At 51.9% G+C, this 14,361-nt stretch overlaps 1 protein-coding gene across 4 annotated transcripts in view; it reads right to left on the bottom strand.

The window, feature by feature from the left end:
• The window catches only part of ELAVL1 (ELAV like RNA binding protein 1), a 33,723-nt gene that overhangs the window by 6,704 nt on the left and 12,658 nt on the right, over nt 1-14,361 (bottom strand). For 2 of the 4 annotated variants that reach the window (XM_021710178.1, XM_008053510.2), the window contains 2 exons: nt 8,590-8,743; nt 3,301-3,526 (listed from right to left, as the gene is read on the bottom strand). In XM_021710178.1, the coding sequence (XP_021565853.1) occupies nt 3,301-3,526; nt 8,590-8,743 (380 nt within the window). Of the gene's footprint in view, nt 1-1,581; nt 1,588-1,825; nt 1,855-3,296; nt 3,527-8,589; nt 8,744-14,361 lie in introns of all 4 variants that reach the window. The other 2 variants (XM_021710177.1, XM_008053511.2) reach the window with 2 other exon arrangements.

The raw sequence follows: 14,361 nt of genomic DNA, 5'->3' as shown, positions 1-14,361 counted from the left end.
GGAAGGCTGAGGTGGAAGGATCGCCAGAGCCCAGCAGGTCAAGGCTGCGGTGGCCGGGAGCAGCCACTGCACTCCAGTCTGGGTGACAGAGCGAGACTCCAACTCAAAAACAACAACAACAACAAAAAACAAAAACAAAAAAACAAACAGATTCTCAACAGGCACAAGAGGAGTGACCAGACCCCAACACGCAGCTCACTAGCCCAAGGGCTATTTATTTTTTTGTTTTGTGATTTTTGTAGGACAGGCTGGAGTGCAGAGGCGTGACCACAGCTCTCAGCAGTATCCAACTCCTGGGCTCACACGATCCTCCCAAGGGTTATCTTCAAGGCAGGTACAGAGGAATCGAGATCCATTATTACCTATGGTTTTAAAACCACAAGAATAATTTTAAACAGCCCATACCAGGACAATTGGTTAAATGACTTAGGTGGCTTTGAGTGGTCCTGAGGCCATCTAGAATGACAGTGAGACCACAGTATCAATGATGAGGGGTTGGAGGGAGGCCCCAAGTAGCTATAAGACAGGAAGTCAGGCTGATTTTCACTAAGGACTGGAAAGAGGCTCTGACTTTTTAAACAACCTTGTCCCCACTCTGAGTTGTACAGGGTGCTACTTAACATTTTGCTCCCCCATATATCACAGCTACTTTGGAGGAATTCAAATATGAATGCAAGCTATGAGAGCTTCCTGAAATTGTTGTGTTTGTTCTTTGAGTCGGGGTCTCACTCTGTCACCCAGGCTGGAGTGCAGTGGCATGATCCCAGCTCACCACAGCCTCGACCTCCAGAGCTCAAGTATCCTTCTGCCTCAGCTCCTGAGCTGCTGAGACTACAAGGTGCACACCAACACACCCAACTAATTTTTTCTATTTTTATAGAGGCGAGGTCTTATTATGTCGCCCAGGCTGGTTTTGAAATCCTACGCTCAAGCGGTCCTCCCACCTTGGCTTCCCAAAGTGCTGGGGTTATAGGCGTGAACCACCGTGTCTGGCCAGTTTCCTGAATTTCTACATAGTGAATATACGAAAAACTACTTGAGGGAATATTTGCCATCTTTAGTTAAATGATTATCTTTCTTATGAAGTGACTCTTGTCTGTTGGTTTTCCTCCTGCTGACAGCTGATTCCTGCGACCTTGTCAGTCAGGGTCCCTACCCCAATTTTCTTCTCTGATGAGAATTGGTCCTTCCTTTTGTCTCAAGGTTCTTCCAGATGTGACAGGCCCTGAGTGCAAACTCCCTACTCTTCCAGGTCTTTTTCCTTCTCTTACATTTTTTTGAGTTGGAGTCTCACACTGTCACCCAGGCTGAAGTGCAGTGGCACGCTCATGGCCACTCCAGTGTCAATAACCCACTGGGCTCTGGTGATCCTTCTGCCTCAGCCTTCCAAGTAGTTGCAACTACAGGTGCGCGCTGCCACGCCCGGCTAATTTTTCGATTTATTGTAAAGATGAGGTCTCACCAAGTTGTCCAGGCTGGTTTCGAGCCTACGGGCTCAGGCAATCCACTCACCTCAGTCTCCCAAAGTGCTGGGATTACAGGCTTGAGCCACTGCGCCTGGCCCCTCCTCTTATCTTAGACCGCCTTCTGGTGGCCAATCTTTCCCTCCTCACTCTCCCGTCCACTCCTGGCCCCTTGCTTCCCTCACTTTGTCCTTTTGACTGCTCTGTCGCTTACTTTCCTGCTCAACCAGAAATGCTGGCTCCTCTGGTTTCCTCCTTTTTTCTCATCCTTGTTACTGGGACCAAAGTCTTGCAGCTCCTCCAGTCCTCCCTGGTTCCCTTCCTGGTTACTGAATAACTCACCAAATGCTACTACCATCCACATACCCTGCCCCATCGGGAGCAATGATAGCTGTATTTATTATCAGACTTCTAAAGTTGAATTTTAAAACCCAGATCAATTCTGTCCAGAGAAATCTCCCCAGCCTTTGCCTTTTTTTTGAGTTGGAGTCTCATTCTGTCGCCCAGACTGGAGTGCAGTGGCACACTCCTGGCCACTGCAGCCTCGACCTGCTGGGCTCCAGCGATCCTCCCGCCTCAACCTTCCAAGTAGCTGGAACTACAGGCACATGCTACCACGCCCAGTTAATTTTTGATTTATTGTAGAGACGAGGTCTAGCCAAGTTGCCTGGGTGGGTCTCGAACCCGCGAGTTCAGGCAATCCACTTGCCTCGGCCTTCCAAAGTGCTGGGATTACAGGCTGAGCCACCAAGCCTGTCCACCTTTGCCTTTAAATGAGAAAAGCCAAGGCAGGCCAGCTTTGGAATCTGAACTGAGCTGAGAACTCTGGGTAACTCAGCAGGGAGAACTCTCAAAGCGGTATTTGTGGAAGCAAGCAGGGTATACCTAGCTTCGCTGCTTACAATGAAGATCTGAAACATATCTACACCTTTTCAGAAGCCTCAGTTTTGATGCAAATAAAAGTCAAATCCTTATCACACCTGAGATATGCCTTTGTGCCACCTTCTTGAGGTTTTGACAAAAGCAAAACAAAACGGCCCTTAAACTGGGATCTCTGCTGCTCCCGAGACAGGAGCAAACCCAGTCTTGGAGTCCAGGTGACTGCCTCAGATTGTTTCGGCTCTATTCCATCCTGGCAACTTGTACCGTTTTCAGTATGGAAAGACAAAGGAATGGGAATACCGCTCCGCTCTAGCACAGGGCTGCTAAACAGAAGGCACACAATATTCAGATGTAAAAATGACTCCAGGCTGGGTGTAGTGATGCACATCTGTAATCCCAGTGCTTTGGGAGGCTGGAGTAGGAGGATCATTTGAGCCCAGGAGTTCAAGGTTGCAGTGAGCTGTGACTGCACCCCTGCACTTCAGCCTGGGCCACAGAAAGATCCTATCTCTTAAAGAAAAAAAAGACTCCGCAAGGCAGGTGTATGGAAAAGGTATGCATCAGGGCTGCTGATCAACTGTTTAAAACCTGCCTAAGAATTCTGGCCAAAGACCAGCTGTCCCCGAGTACAGCTAAGGTGGCATCTTTTCTCCATGATATGAAGCCAACTTTTAAGCTCCTGGCTCCATTCTCGTGTTGCTAGACACTGCACATCGGAACACTAGTTGCCCATGCTCCTGTCGGTGGTAGGAACTGGTGCCACCTTTGATTCTCATGAAAGTCAAAGCCCCAAGGGAAGGACACGGCGGTCACCAGGACACCTTTGTGATGGAGGAGGTGGTACGGAGCCGCAAAATGATTCCAAGAGGCGGCTCTCTGACAGGAGCTAGCATTCCACCACTTTCCATTCAGCACAGTTGCCCATGGCGGGGTGTGTGCGGCCTTAAGGACCCACCTGAACCTCTGTGCCTGGTGGTGGACGGGGCCCCCGAAGCGCCGAGCCGGCGAGTGGTAGAGTTGCGAGAGGAGTGCCACATTTTTGTTCTGGTTGGGGTTGGCCGCGAACTTCACTGTGATGGGCTCGGAGGAACCTGGGGGTTTATGACCATTGAAACTGGTAATTGCCTCTTCTGCTTCCGACCGTTTGTCAAACCGGATAAACGCAACCCCTCTGGACAAACCTTTTTAACAAACCAACAAAAACGGAGTTAGGGGGAAACGCAAGGACTCTCAAAACTGAAAAGCAAAAGTCAGGTCAGTCTGTGTGGCCCAGACTGGAAGTCTGGTGAAGGAAATAAACAGAAATTAAACCTAAATATGAAAACAAATGAACAAATAAAAGAAAAACCAGTGACTAACAAAAGATCCAGATTTCAGACTTTCTTTGGGTTGAAGTACTGACTCCAGTCTTGGTGCCAAAACACATTTGGGTCACAAACATCCCAGAGAGACACCCAGAACCTTTTTAAGTGAAAGTCTACCGAGAGAGCAGGTCAACTGGCACTATTCAGTGCCAGGTGTCTGCCACAGCATGGTGTGGTGTCCACACATGGGTGGAGTGAGGAGTGGATAGGTGACAAGGGGTCAGGATAGGCCCCGTCTGGAAGACTCTCCCTAGGCTCTGGGCTACTGTGAGCAAGGGCTGGTGGCAGATGAGCCTTGCACTGAGCCATGCCTTCCCATCCTGCTGCAAGGAGGGCACTGGATGCTTGGTGCAAAGCTCAGCCTGGGCATCTTTGTGCCAGGAGGGTGTGGGGTCCCACAGCCAGCCCTTTCCACTAACAGCTCCTTCCCGCCGCTGTCAACTCACACCTCCCTAGGATACTCCACTCTCAGGTCCTGTGACCCCCAGTGGGTCCCAAGTTACCCTCAGAATCAAATGAAGCTAGAAGCCTGACCAGTCAGGCACAAGGGAGCTAAATCCACCCAGAAGGTCCAGGGCCCCCCGTGCAGCTGCTTCGGGAGGGTACCTTCTCTTGCCACCTCCATGGAGCCATCTGAAGGCCAGCCCTGGGTCCCCAGCTGGAACCCAGTCCCTTGACAGAGAAGCCTGAGGCCTGACTGCTATGGCAATGCGTGGTCGGTGCAGCATAAATGTGAGATGCTCGCAGAGTGGGTGGAGAGAGCACCTGGTCATCCTCACCCCTGCCCATCCACATCTCAGCTGGAGGAAACAATGAGAAAACCCCATCCTTGAGGAACCTGAGGGAGCGGGCTAGGAAGTGAATGCGCTGGAGTATGGAAGTGAGGGGACCCTGAGCAGTGGACTAACTCTTTCTGCTGGGGAGGAGAAATGATGGGGTCAGGAGAAGGCCAAGCATGAGGAGAGGTGGCAGTCAAGGGGCCAGTCTGAGAGCAATGTTGCTGGGCTGGAGTCAAGGGTACGTCCTGGCAGAAGAGGCTGCCGCAGACAGCCCCAACTTGAACATTCTAGGTCTCAAGACTTCTAGTCCAAGAAGCAGTTTCATGCCTTTAATCCTAGTTACTAGGAAGGCTGAGGCAGGAGGACGGCTTGAGCCCAGGAGTTCAAGACTAACCTGGGCAACACAGCAAGACCCTTTTCCTATTAAAAAGAAAAAAAGATATCCAGTCAAGGGCTGTCCTGAGTCAGGGTTTCTTTTCTAAAGGCCTCTAGCACTTGGTAAAGAATAATGACCGAAGCAGGGTACCCTGGACCCCCGGGGACCAGTCAAGAAAGCATCTGACTGTCCCCCAGTCCCTCCTCCACGTCCCACTTAGCACCTCTCCCCACCACTTCAAAGAGAACCCCACCAGCTGTTCCCGACCATGACACTGTGGGCCCCGTGGGAGCGCAGACAGCAGCCTCAGGAGGAGCAGACCTGGCAGCAGGCACGGGGCCAGGAAACTTGAGGCCTCTGCTCCCATCCAAACTTCAGCTAGAAGGGACACCTGGAGACGTCCCCTTGGAAGATGCTGTCTTCATTCACTCTCACATGACATGAATAGTGGCTGAGTCATTTTTGGAAATCTCAGCAAGGACCTAACCAAGCGAACCTGGCGGAAAGCAAGAGCCGCTGCCCCACAGAGGGGCCTCGAGAGGATGGTCTAATACTGTTTTCAGACCTCTGGCCAAGCACAGAGAAAGTCACACGCATGTGGGCCCTGGCTGGTATGCAGAATGGCTTTTGAATGAAAACTGCCTGAGGGAGAGAAGGAGCGTGCTATTTAACATGAGGAAAGAGAAATTCACATGTTACTCGATGAATGTGAACTTTTTTTGTTTTTTTGAGTAGGAGTCTCACTCCGTCGCCTAGGTTGAAGTGCAGTGGTACACTCATGGCCACCCCAGCATCGACCTGCTGGACTCAGGCGATCCTTCCGCCTCAGTCTTCCCAGTAACCAAAACTGCAGGCGCACGCTACCATGCCCGGCTAATTTTTTGATTTATTGTAGAGGTGAGGTCTTGCCAAGTTGCCCAGCCTGGTCTCAAACCCATGGACTCAGGCAATCCTCTCACTTTGGGCTCCCAAAATACTGGGATTACAGGTTTGAGCCACCACACCCAGCCGAATGTGAACTTTTTAAAAGATAGTTCTGTACCCTGGGTAGGGGGGTTCGTGCCATTTTTCAGAATTAAGAGCAGAGACCAAGAAATGGCACTCCCCACATGAGTAAACTATAACGTCCACAATTAAGACAGATAAAGAACAAAGAAATGAGCACCTGTTGGCACAGGATGTGAAGACTTCTCAAGAGAACGCCATCGTTTCTTTAACACTAAAAAGCACGTCCTACAAGGCAAACTCCACACAAACCTACCTGCCGCAGGCCTCCACTCCCTGCCTGCCTCAGGCCTCACAAGGGCTCAGCAACTAGCAACTTCTGTCCCCAGCAGAGGGAGCCATGGCCCTGGCGTGGGGGGCTCACCTTCCTCCTCTCCAGTTCTGCTCCCCGGGGGCAACACTGAGGTGGCCTCAACACCCTGGGAGATATTACTCTTGCAGAGGAAAAGGAAGCAAAGTCCTCAGCAATTGAAAGAAGGAAGCTGTCTGCAGGAGTAACTTCCCTTGGCCTGGTGGGTCTGTGCGCGCCTGGGAGACTAAGGAGAGTCCCAGGAAAGTAGGTAGCTGGGGGTGTGTTTTCAGAGCTGGGAGGCATTCAGCTGAGAAAGTTAAAAAAAACATTTCTATGGCTGGACACAGGCTGAGGCTAGATCTATGTGGAATCTAGAAGAGGAAGGCCTGGGAGTGGAATGTGTGTCAGACTCCCCAGATGCCCCTGTGCAGGTTGGGGAAACATGCACTGGCCCAATGACTGACTGTTCTCCCTCTCAATTGGCAATCGAAGGCAAGCGATGGGTCTTCAGACCTAGTGTTGTGGCTTATATCTGCAATCCCAGCACTTTGGGAGGCGGAGGTAAGAGACTGCCCCAGGGGTTTGAGACCAGCCTGGGCAACTTGGTGAAATCTCGTCTCAATAATAAATCAAAAAACTAGCTGGGCGTGGTGGCACGCGCCTATGGTTCCAGCTACTTTGAAGGTTGAGGTGGAAGGATCACCTGAGCCCAGGAGGTCGAGGCTGTAGTAGCCGTGAGTGTGCCACACTGCACTCCAGCCTGGGTGAGAGTGAAACTCTGACTCAAAAAAAAAAAACAAAAACAAAACAAAAAATCAAGTCAAGTGCGGGGACTTCAGGAACCACAGAAAACTATTCTGGCACAGACTTGGGGGTTTATACCAAGTAACAGCATCCCCCCATCCTCTCCCCAGAGCGAAAGCAGAATAGGGGAGGCCGTGAGTGTGATTCCACGTCTCCAGCACAGCCTGCTGCCGGAGTTCATGTCTACACTAGGCTGTAGGTGGCGCCCAGCCAGGACTGCAGCCCTGCAATAGCAGGGCCAATGCACACCAGGCAGGGCTCCCACAGCTGCTGGGAGGAGGGGGAACCACTCACAAGGCTGCTCACCCCAATGAACATGACTCAGGGGATGCAGGACAAGGTGCATGCCCCTCCAGCCCCCTCCATCACAGGCCAGGAAGGCCCCAGCTGTGCGGATGAAGGGCAAAGCTCACACAGGTCTGTGTGTCCTAAGAAGTGCTGCAGGTCCCAAAAGAGAGGTCACCCAAGAGCACTGATTTCCTGTTGCCCAACTACCCGGTGTATTTTAATCCCACAGCCAGGTGGGTTGGGCACACAGCCGATGTGGCAAGAACACAGAACTCAACTGCAGACAACCAATGGGACTCGCTGGGCTCTGGAGAAAACCTTCCCTCCTGGTTGGTCAGCACAATCCTGTCCCTGCTGGGAACAGAGCCGAGGAACCCAAGCCTCCCTCAGGGGCAGTCAGAACTCTCTGTTCCCCAGACGGGGCCACACACAGGACCTGGGAGCGAAAGGGCTGGTCCCAGTCCCTCATCTAGCAGGGTAGGTGGGCCGGACAGTGGGGTTGGAACCCAAACCAGGTGTATGTGTCCCCAGCTTATCTCTGCCTGGAGGCATCAAGCAGAGCCCAGAGCCCAAGCCCAATGCGAGACGGCCTGGGAGGCCAGCGAGGTGCCCACCAGGAAAGGTTCTGCGTGCTTTGTGCTACTCAGGGAGGGGCATCCAGATCTGAGAGACCGAGGAAGGGCTCATCAGAGACTGCCAGACCTACAGCTCCAGGATGATGACGCCAAGAGAAAGACTGCCACACTCACCTGCCTGCAATGAGAACTGCAGATAACTGAGCAGTGGCTTTTTTTTTTCTCCTTCTGAGGCCCAGGCTGGAGTGCAGTAGTACAATCATAGTTCACTGCAGCCTTGAACTCCTAGGCTCAGATGACCATCCCACCTCAGATGCCAAGGAGCTGGGGCTACAGGCCTGCACCACCACACTTGGCTGATTTAAAAAAAAATTTGTTAGGGGATGGGGTCTTGCTAAGTTGCCCAGGCTGGTTTCAAATTCCTGGGCTCAGGCAATCCTCCTGGCATCCAGAGTAGCTGGGATTACAGGCACGAGTCCACAGGCAAGGCAGGCACATTCAGGTACTTAAGAGAAGGTGCCAGAATTTCTTGGTATCTTCACTACAAATGAAACACTGGCCTAATTCCAGGGCTTCTCTTAATGCCATTTTACCTCCTCAGCTTCATCAAATGAAAGACAATGTCTTCTCACTGCGATGCTGTCCTTGCTAACAGAATAACTAATGAAATCTACAAACCCAACAGTGACCCACCGTCCCTAGAAAACCCAGCCCTCGGCCTAAAAGAAGCTCTCCCTGCATGCTCTGGGCCCCTGCTGTACCTGTGGTCTGATCCACAAGGACTCGGGAGTTGATGATCCGTCCAAACCGAGAGAACATGTCCTCCACGTCCTTCTGGGTCATGGTCCGTGGGAGCCCGCTGATGTACAAGTTGGCATCTTTGATGACCTCTGAGCTTGGGCGCGCATATGACACCTTGAAAACACAACCGCTTTCTGGGATCAGGGCAAGTATGCGGCTGAAGCATCAGGGGAGGGTGCTCAGTTTGGGGGTTAGGAAAAGCCAGCGCTGTGTGGTAAATCACACACAGAACAATGCCTCCTGTCACTTGCACACGTGATGGTAGCTCCCTGCAGGACAGGCCATGTGCCAGGATCCCCCTGCTGCACTTCCTCCTCGATCCTCACCATCCCCAGGAGGTGGATACATTCCTACTTCACAAACTGAAAGACTGAGGGCCCAAGGTGGTGGGGGGCAGGGCCAGGATCCTGTTCTCCTGCCATGCCCTTACAACCTTTCTGACGTGCCAATGAGTCAGTGCTGGGGACAGGACCTGGCCCCCACCGTCAAAGCCTGTGGTGCAGCAGGAGGAGAGCTGGGAGCTGCTGCGAGTACACACGACACCCCCTGCCCATGAGCTCACTTGCCATGGAAGCCCAGATGGGGCCCGTGAGCTCCGGGAAACCCTGAGTTTGGATTCTAGTCTACTCAAGTGTTCACTATTAAATGACTTAACGTCTCTGGGGCTTATATTGTGAGAGATCAAAGAAAGCCTGAAAAGAGCTTTCTCAGTGACAGACAGGACAGAACAACATACACGTGTGGAGGTGGCCAGGAGAGCCCAGGGAGCCCCGGAGGCCGATGGGAGAAAAGGCCTCGGTGCTTTTCCAGATCGGGGCTAATAGCTGTGTGGATTCCACATAATAGTCTGTGCAGTCCAGAAGGAGGGACAGGACCACAGTGGCCCCAGAGGAGGAGAAGCAGCTGCCTGCAAAGGGGCAGCCTGGCAGGCTAGGACTCATAGCCATGTCAGGGGCTGGGACACGGAGGAGAAAAAGAGCCACGTGCTCCAGAGGGGGGACTCAACTGTGTGGAAGAATGTTCTGAGAGAGAGGGGCACAGACTGATGAGACAAGACTGAGAGCATGAGGCAGGCAGCAACCACCCCACCTCTCAGGTGTCACCAAGCGGATCGTATGCCGAGAACACACAACCAATGGGAGGAGCACCTATCATGTTCCAGAGAAGAAGCATGTGGTCCAGCAGGAGAGGGAGGGCCATGGAGGGGCTGAGGGGAGTGGCTGGAGTCTAACTCCACACGAAGAGCGGGACAACACAGGGCATGGAGTCCGTCAGCCAGCCTGTGGGACAGGAGACCCTGGTTATGCATGATTTGGGTCAAGGCTGGCAGCACTGTCCCCAGAAAGAGAGGCCACCTGGGCTCCGGCCTCCCCTCCATGTTTGGGTTGATTGTCAACCCCCACAGAACACCACACTCAACTGTTGCCAGAGGGCAGCCCCCCTGACCATTTGCTATCCAATTTGACCAAAAGCCCCAGTGTGAGGCGCTGCTGTGTTTTGGGCAGGATCATTGAAGGAGGAAGGTGGCCCTCCCTGACCCCTCAGGGACACTAGTGATTCTATGTTTTCCTAGATCAGGCTGGGCCAGTGGGGAGCTGCCTCCCAGGGCCACTTTGCCTTCACCCCTTGCAAACCCATCTGGATCAGGCAGCACTGAGGTCTGCCCAAGCTTTTTTTTTTTGAGTTGGAGTCTCACTCAGTCGCCCAGACTGGAGTGCAGTGGCCACTCCCGGCCACCGCAGCCTCGCCTGCTGGGCTCCGGCAATCCTTCCGCCTCAGTCTTCCGAGTAGCCGGAATTACAGGCATGCGCTACCACGCCCGGCTGATTTTTTGATTTATTGTAGAGATGAAGTCTTGCTGCCCAAGCGGGTCTCGAACCTGTGGGGTCAGGCAATACACTCACCTCAGCCTCCCAAAGGCGCGGGATTACAGGCTGAGCCACCGAGCCTGGCTTGCCCTTAGCTTTTAATTAAGGATACAACAGGAAAGACACTCCCAGAGTACAACCCCAGTGCCAGCAGAGTGGATTGGGGCCCGGCACTGACTTCTTACCATCCCCAATGGCATCCCAGGGGACACACCTTAGAGCCCAATGCTGGGAAAAGCCTTTAACAGCAGTGGTCTTCAAAGACCATGGTAACTTTGTTTTCCTCTTCTCTCCAGCCACTATCAAGTTCAATCAGATCAGAACCACAGCAGTTGGCACATGGTGGGGGCACACTGACCTAGTGGGTGTCTTTGGGATGTAGCTCTGTGGTACTTTGGCCTGGAACCCTGTTTAAGCTCTCAGCATCACTTGTTCTTTGGCCTCAATCAGGGATTTTTCACACTGCCTCTTTTAAAAAAATGTTTTGAGTCAGAGTCTCACTCTGTCACCTAGGCTTGAGTGCAATGGCATGATCATGGTTCACTGCAGCCTTGACCTCCTGGGCTCAGGCAATCCTTTCCCCTCAGCCTCCTGAGTAGTTGGGACTACAGGTGTACACCACCATGCCTAGCTAATTTTTTAATTTTTTTGTAGAGATGAGGTCTTGCTATGTTACCCAGACTGGTCTTGAATTCCTGGGCTTCTGCCTGCAGGAGCCCTGGGTTGATGGTGGGCCAGGCCTCTGATTCCTTAGCCTGGAGGGCTGCCACAGCCTGGTAAAGGAAGATCCTGATTCTTCTTGTCTCCGCCTCCTTAAGTACTGAGATTACTGTCATGAGCCACCACACTTAGTGCAGTAAAAATGTTTCTTGAGTCATATTTCTGTGAGGGATTCAACTCTGTAAGGGGCTCCCCCTCCACCCAAATTCATACATTGAGGTCCTAATCCCCTGGGACCTCAAAATGTGACCTGATTTGAACAGAGTTGTTGTAGATGTAATTAGGTTAAGAAGTCACGGAATATACCCTGAAGAATCAACTCAAATCACTCTATCAAAAAGATACCTGCACACGAATGTTTATCGCAGCATTGTTCACAATAGCAAAAACCTGGAAGCAACCATGCTGCCCACCAAAGAGGACTGGATTTAAAAAATGTGGTACATATACACAATGGAATACTATGCAGCCATAAAAAAGAACAAAATCATGAATTTCGCAGCAACCTGGATTATAGAGTCTATAATACTTAGTGACCTCTGAGAGAAACAAAGATCTGAGTATCACATGTTCTCACTCATATAGTGGACCTTGAACATCCAACGTAATAGTATAAGAAAATGACTGACAGTGGTGGGACACTATGGGGGGGGAAGAGAGATGGGATTAACGGTAGTAAACATTTGTCTGGGGGCGGGAAGACACCTCTTATCAACAAGGGTGCCTGAACGAAGCATATTTGTATACCTAACCCTTAACTGTACCCCACAATATCATAATAAAAAATATCGATTATAAAAAAAAAGAAGTCACACTGGAATAGGGAGGGACCCTGATCCAATGTGATGGGTGTCCTTATAAAAAGGGGAAATTGTGCCGGGCATGGTGGTTCATACCTGTAATCCCAGCACTTTGGGAGGCAGAGGTGAGAGGTTTGCCAGAGCCCAGGGGTTCCAGGCCAGCTTGGGCAACTCAGTGAGATCTCATCTCTACAATAACGTAAAATATTAGCCAGGCGTGGTGGTACACACCTGTAATGCCAGCTACTTGGAAGGCTGAGGTGGAAGAATAGCCTGAGAAATGGAATAAGACTTAGACACAAAAAGAAAAAAAGGAAGGGGGAATTTGAACCCAGGCAGGTGGGCAGGAAGCACGCCATGTGATGGCGAAGGCAGAGGTGGGTGGTTCCGCTACTAGCCCAGGAACACCAAAGGCTGCCAGCCACCACCAGTAGCTCGGAAAGAGGTCCAGGACTGAGTCCTTCACAGTGCCCTTGGAAGAACCCCACCTGGGACATCCTGCTCTCAGCCTTCTGGCCTCCAGAACATGGAGTTCTGTTTAAGCCATTCAGTCCATGGGACTGTGTCACGGCAGTGTAAGCAAACTCTGATGCTTCCCTGACTACTTGGTTTGTCAAGAACCCCTGACCCACCTGACAGCCTGCTCTCTGGCCTTCTCAGTCTTCTCCACAACATTCATCACTACCTGCCACACTACATGCTCTACTTGTTCATTACTATTATTATTATTATTATTATTTTGAGATTGTGTCTTGCTGTCACCCAGGCAGGTCTTGAGCTCCCGGGCTCAAGCGATCCTCTCACCACGAGCCTCCCGAAGTAGCTGGGACAACAGGCATGCACCACCATGCCCGGCACATATTTTACCTATTTAACTAAGTAGAACAGACTCTGAGGGCAAGACCTATGGGCTGACTCTGACAGACTCAAGCGAGCAGTGGCACCTGAAGGAGTGAAGGGAGATGGCTGCTGAAGGAGTGAATAGCCAGGAGCTGCTGGTGTGAAGAAAGCCATCCTGCTGTAGTTCAGGCCTGTGCTGTTCTTGCATAATAGAAGTCACACCAGGTCCTGGTGTGCAGCTCTCAGGCTGTGTTGGGGTCAAACGCCTGCACCACAGCACCCACTTCAAGCACTGGCTCTGCCCTTCCTCCCCTTGTGACCTTACAGAGCCATTTCACTCGCCATACGCTGGCTTCTTCAGTCCTAAATCAGGATCCTCCTTTACGGGGCTGTGGCAGCCCTCCAGGCTAAGGAATCAGAGGCCTGGCCCACCATTAGCCCAGGGCTCCTGCAGGCAGACACCCTTGCCTGCTGTCCCTGTGGGTCCTTCTGCTCAGAACACCTGCACATCCTGCCCTGGCTCACTCCTCCTCCTCCAAATCTCCACTCTGACTTCCTTGGGGTGCCTTCCCTGGCACCAACCACTATCATAGGCTCCCTGAGTCCATCCTGGGGCCTAAGGGATCTGTGTGAATCACTGGGCTCCCTGAGGGCAGCCCCAGGTCATAGAACCCCCAGGATCCAGCAGAGGGCCCGGCTCTTAGTCCATACTTCTTGTATACAAAAGAATTTGCTTGGTTTTTGTCCCAGGTTCCTGGTAGGAGTTTCTGAAACCCTCAGAATTTCTGTTTTAGTTATTCACGAACCTTGAATCCACCTGAGTCTATGTTTCAAGAAGGCTCAAACAGTGGCTCATGCCTATGCCAATGACTTTGGGAGGCCAAGGTGGATCAATTAACACTAGGAATTCGAGGTCATTTTGGCAACACAGTGAGACCCAGTCAAAAATTAGGCAGGTTAGCTGGGTGTGGTGGCTCACGCCTGCAATTCCAGCACTTTGGGAGGTGGAGGCAAGAGCATTGCTTGGGTCCCGGGGATTCAAGACCAGCCTGGGCAACTTGGCGAGACCTTGTCTCTACTATAAATTAAAAAATTAGCTGGGCATGGTATGTGCCGGTGGTTCCAACTACTTGGAAGGCTGAGGTGGAAGGATCACCTGAGCCCAGCAGGTCAAGGTTGCAGTGACTGCACTCCAGCCTGGGAGACACAGTGAGACCCCCTACTGGAAGAAAAAAAAAAATTAGGCAGACATGGTGGTGCACACCTGTAGTATTCGCCCTATCCTGGAGGCTGAGGTGGGAGGATCACTTGAGCCTAGGAGTTTAAGGCCGCAGTAAGCTAGGATTATGCCACTGTTTTCCAGCCTGGGCAACAGCAAGATCCTGTCTCTAAAAAAAAAAAGCTGGGCTCCATGGCTCAGCCTGTAATCCCATCCCTGGGGAGGCTGAGGTGAGTGGATTGCCTGAGCCCGTGGGTTCGAGACCCGCCTGGGCAACTCGGTGAG

Source organism: Carlito syrichta, unplaced genomic scaffold (genome assembly GCF_000164805.1).
Source record: "Carlito syrichta isolate Samal-C Ts95f unplaced genomic scaffold, Tarsius_syrichta-2.0.1 Scaffold288214, whole genome shotgun sequence".
NCBI lineage: Eukaryota > Metazoa > Chordata > Mammalia > Primates > Tarsiidae > Carlito > Carlito syrichta.
Note: the sequence above shows the minus strand (reverse complement) of the source record. Positions and strands in the feature narration are given on the sequence as shown.